Source organism: Gracilinanus agilis, unplaced genomic scaffold (genome assembly GCF_016433145.1).
Source record: "Gracilinanus agilis isolate LMUSP501 unplaced genomic scaffold, AgileGrace unplaced_scaffold23462, whole genome shotgun sequence".
Classification (NCBI taxonomy): Eukaryota; Metazoa; Chordata; class Mammalia; order Didelphimorphia; family Didelphidae; genus Gracilinanus; species Gracilinanus agilis.
Window position 1 is genome coordinate 1 of NW_025355205.1, and position 3,748 is coordinate 3,748.

General features: G+C 38.2%; 1 protein-coding gene across 1 annotated transcript; it reads right to left on the bottom strand.

The window, feature by feature from the left end:
• Window positions 1-1,289: 1,289 nt before the first annotated feature.
• LOC123254507 (olfactory receptor 51L1-like) lies at window positions 1,290-2,237 on the bottom strand. The gene has a single exon (XM_044683512.1). The coding sequence runs from the start codon at window positions 2,235-2,237 to the stop codon at window positions 1,290-1,292; it is 948 nt and encodes a 315-aa protein (XP_044539447.1).
• Between the last annotated feature and the right edge of the window lie 1,511 nt (window positions 2,238-3,748).

Here is a 3,748-nt window from a genome sequence, read left to right on the forward strand (position 1 = left end):
CATGCTACTTTTTACCATGATTTCCTCACAAAATATCCATTAAGTAGGTATTATGTTATCTCCATTTTACAATGAAGATGATTGAGTCCAAGAGAGATGAAATGTCTTGGCCACTTCCACAAATTATGACTAGAGGACAACTCTGATCTTATTCTTAATGATTAGACTCTATTCTACTTTCTACCCACTTGAAGACCTGAATATAGATAGTCAAAAAATGGCAGATTGGTTTTTATGTAAGCAAGATTGAACAAACATTTAGTGAATCCTCAACCAAACATAGTCTGTCAATTTTCATTAGGGATCATCAGTGAGAAAGGGTAGGACATGAGAAACCAGGACTCTGAGCAAAGTCAAAGGTCTTATATTAGACTAACAAATGTGTTTCATAGATGTGAAGTCACAATTGGGGAACCAGTGAAAAACATAATCAATAAAGTATATAAACTAAGTAAAAGACATAAAAGGTCAGGATTAAGAAGCTTAGCCCATTGCTCGGGTGGTCATTCTGGTTGGAGAGTGGTAATTGTGACAATCAAATGAAATTGTATGTGACTTGTCAAAATTACATGACTGTGGACAAGTCAATTAATCCCTACTTGCCTCAGTTTCCTCATCTATAAAATGAGGATAATTACAGCATGGTTATTGTGAAGATCAAATGATTTAATATTCATGAAAGGCACTTAGTATATACAGTGTCTGGCACATAGTCAACAATATATAAATGCTTATTCCCAAATGCAAAGATGTGTGTAAAGCACTGTATTAAATATAAGATGAACCTTGGAGAACTATATCATTGTGAGCTGTCAGCATTACTATCATCTACTGGCTGTCCAGCTGAATAAAAGGATGAACTAAGCTCCAAGTACCTCCAAGTAAGTGTGTTTGTCTTAATATCGGTAGAGATCCCAATTGGGAGACAGTTTAAAGAAGTAAGGGTAGGATAAATAAAGAAACTCAGAGAGACTCTTTTCAATGATTATGAGCTGGGCAAAACCAACAACAATGCCAGAAGGCATAGGAAATTTTTGAGGACTCAAGGTTATGAGTCTATTCCAAGAATTGGGTAAACTATTGAAATAATAAAGCATATTCTATGTCATATAATCCTTTTAGGAAGATATTCCAGTTGGGAAGGAAGGCATTTACCAGGAGAAGCAATATTCCAGGGTATTATCTGTCACTGAAAATAATAGTTCAGGATCACTCTGGGGGAACTTCAAGTGAGTAATAACCCCTAACTATCAGATGAAGGTAGGAGGGATAAAAGAGGAAGGTGTATCCTAAAATAACTTCCTTGACCTGAATTTGCGAATGATTCCTGCACGGATCTGCTTGGTCCTGACACTGTAGACAACTGGGTTCAGTACAGGTGGAAGAAGTAAATAGATATCAGCCATGACAATGTGAATGGTGGGAGACAAGTGCCTCCCAAAGCGGTGTACCATAGAAACACCGATTACAGGCACAAAAAAAATAAGTACCACACAGATATGTGAGACACATGTGTTTAGTGCCTTGAGCCTCTCCTCATGAGATGCAATGCTTAGAACAGCACAAAGAATCAGCAGATAGGAGAGTAAGATGAAGACTGAGTCTATGCCTAAGGTGACAATAACCACACACAATCCATAGATGCTATTGACCCTAGCATCTGAACATGACAACTTCAGTACATCCTGGTGGAGACAGAAGGCATGGGAGAGGGTGTTGGCACGGCAGTAGTGATACCGTTGAAGAAGCAGGGGTGTGGGTAAGACAACCCCCATACTCCTCAGCAAGCAGGCCAGTGCAATATTGCCAATGACACGATTGGTGAGGATAGTGGAATAGCGTAGTGGGAAGCAGATGGCAACAAAGCGGTCAAAGGCCATGGCCAGCAGCACTGAGGACTCCAAGAAGGTGAAGGTGTGGATGAAGAAGAGCTGGGCATAGCAGGCACTTGCTTGTATCTCTTGCGTATTCTGCCACAAAACTCCAAGCATGGTGGGCAGTGTAGACAGTGACATGCCTAGATCAGTCAAAGCCAGGATAGACAAGAAGTAATACATGGGCTGATGGAGAGAGGGCTCTGTCCAGATAACAGCTAAGATAGTGACATTCCCTCCAAAAGCCACAAGGTAAGCAAGGCAAAAGGGGAGAGACAGCCATATATGCACTGACTCAAGTCCTGGGAAACCTTTCAAAAGGAAAATAGGTTCTGTGGTATCACTACTGTTTGACAATGCCATGATTGGCCTGAGGATGGCTCATGAAGGAAAAACCTTGACCTGCCAGAGTAAAAAAGAAGTCACAATGTCAACAGTTGAAAAAGGATCCTCTATGTTCACCTACTGAAGTACACTTAATTGTCTACTTAGGGATTGAGGTTAGACATTAGCAAGAATTTCCCTAATGTGGATAAATGATCATATTTAGGATGTATAGAATGTCTTACTCAGGCTGACATTTTAAATGATATGGAACTTTTCAGAGTAGAATTCTATTCCTTTCAGCCAAATATTAGTACAAGTTTTAGAGAGTTAAAAGGGAATGTAAAGAAACTTTAACATATTGACACTACAATATAATGACAGAAACCAAAACAAAAGTAAGAGTAAGAATATGTCAAAATGATCATTAAACAATAAATTAAGCTATCATATATAAGTCCTATTTATAGCAAGTGGAGATGGCACAAGAATGCAGGTAAGAAAGACTATTGGCTCTAGAATCAGGAGTTGCTATTCTTCAGTCATGTCTGACTCTATGACTTCATTTGGAAATTCCTTGGCAAAATATTGTAGTGGTTTTCTATTGTCTTTTCCAGCTCATTTTACAGAAGAGAAATTGAGTGACTTACTCAGAGTCACACAACTGGTAAGCATCTGAAGCCAGATTTTAACTGAGGAAGATGTCTTCCTGACTAGGCCCAGTGATCTAACCATTGTGACACTTAGACTCCCTAGAATCAGGATCTTTGATGCCATCTTTGATCTTAATCACTTCTGTGACCTTTGACAAAGCAATTTACCTCCTTAAGCTTCATGTACTTCTGTAAAATAAGAGGATTGGATTAGATGACCTCTGAGGGTCTTTCCAACTCAAAATCCATGATCCTCTGAATGATAACAAGGAAGGTAGATTTAGTAAAGACTAAAGGAGTTGGACATGAAAGACTTTAGCTCACAATCTGCCTTCTGATACTTCTTATCTGTGTGAGGAACACTATCTAAATAATAAACATTATCCCTTTCAGCCTGTTTTCTCATCTTTATAATACCTGTACCTCTTACTTTAAATAGCTGTTGTGTTAACTAAAACACAAATATCTTTCTATCTTCTTTTAAGTCCCATCTAAAATTCTGCCTCTGTTTATAGGAGACAATCTCCAATCCACCCTTAATTCCAGTGCCTTCCCTCCATTATTTCCTATTTATCATGTATATAACCTGCTTTATATATATTTGTTTCCATGTTGCTTCTCCCTATTAAATGTTTAGTTCCTTGAGAGCAAAAACAATATTTTCCCTCTTTTTTGTATCTCCAGCACTTAACACAATGCCTGGCACATGGTAGACATAGCAGGTGTTTAATAAATACTCACTGAATGAATGAAAGCATCTGAGCTTGGCTCTCTTGAATTTCTTTTTTTTCCTTTATTTTTCCCTCATGGATCAATATAAGAGCAAGATAATATTTTTTTTTTCTTTTTTACTCTCCTTCCATCCTATCCCCCCTTATTGAGAAGACAGTTTGTCAT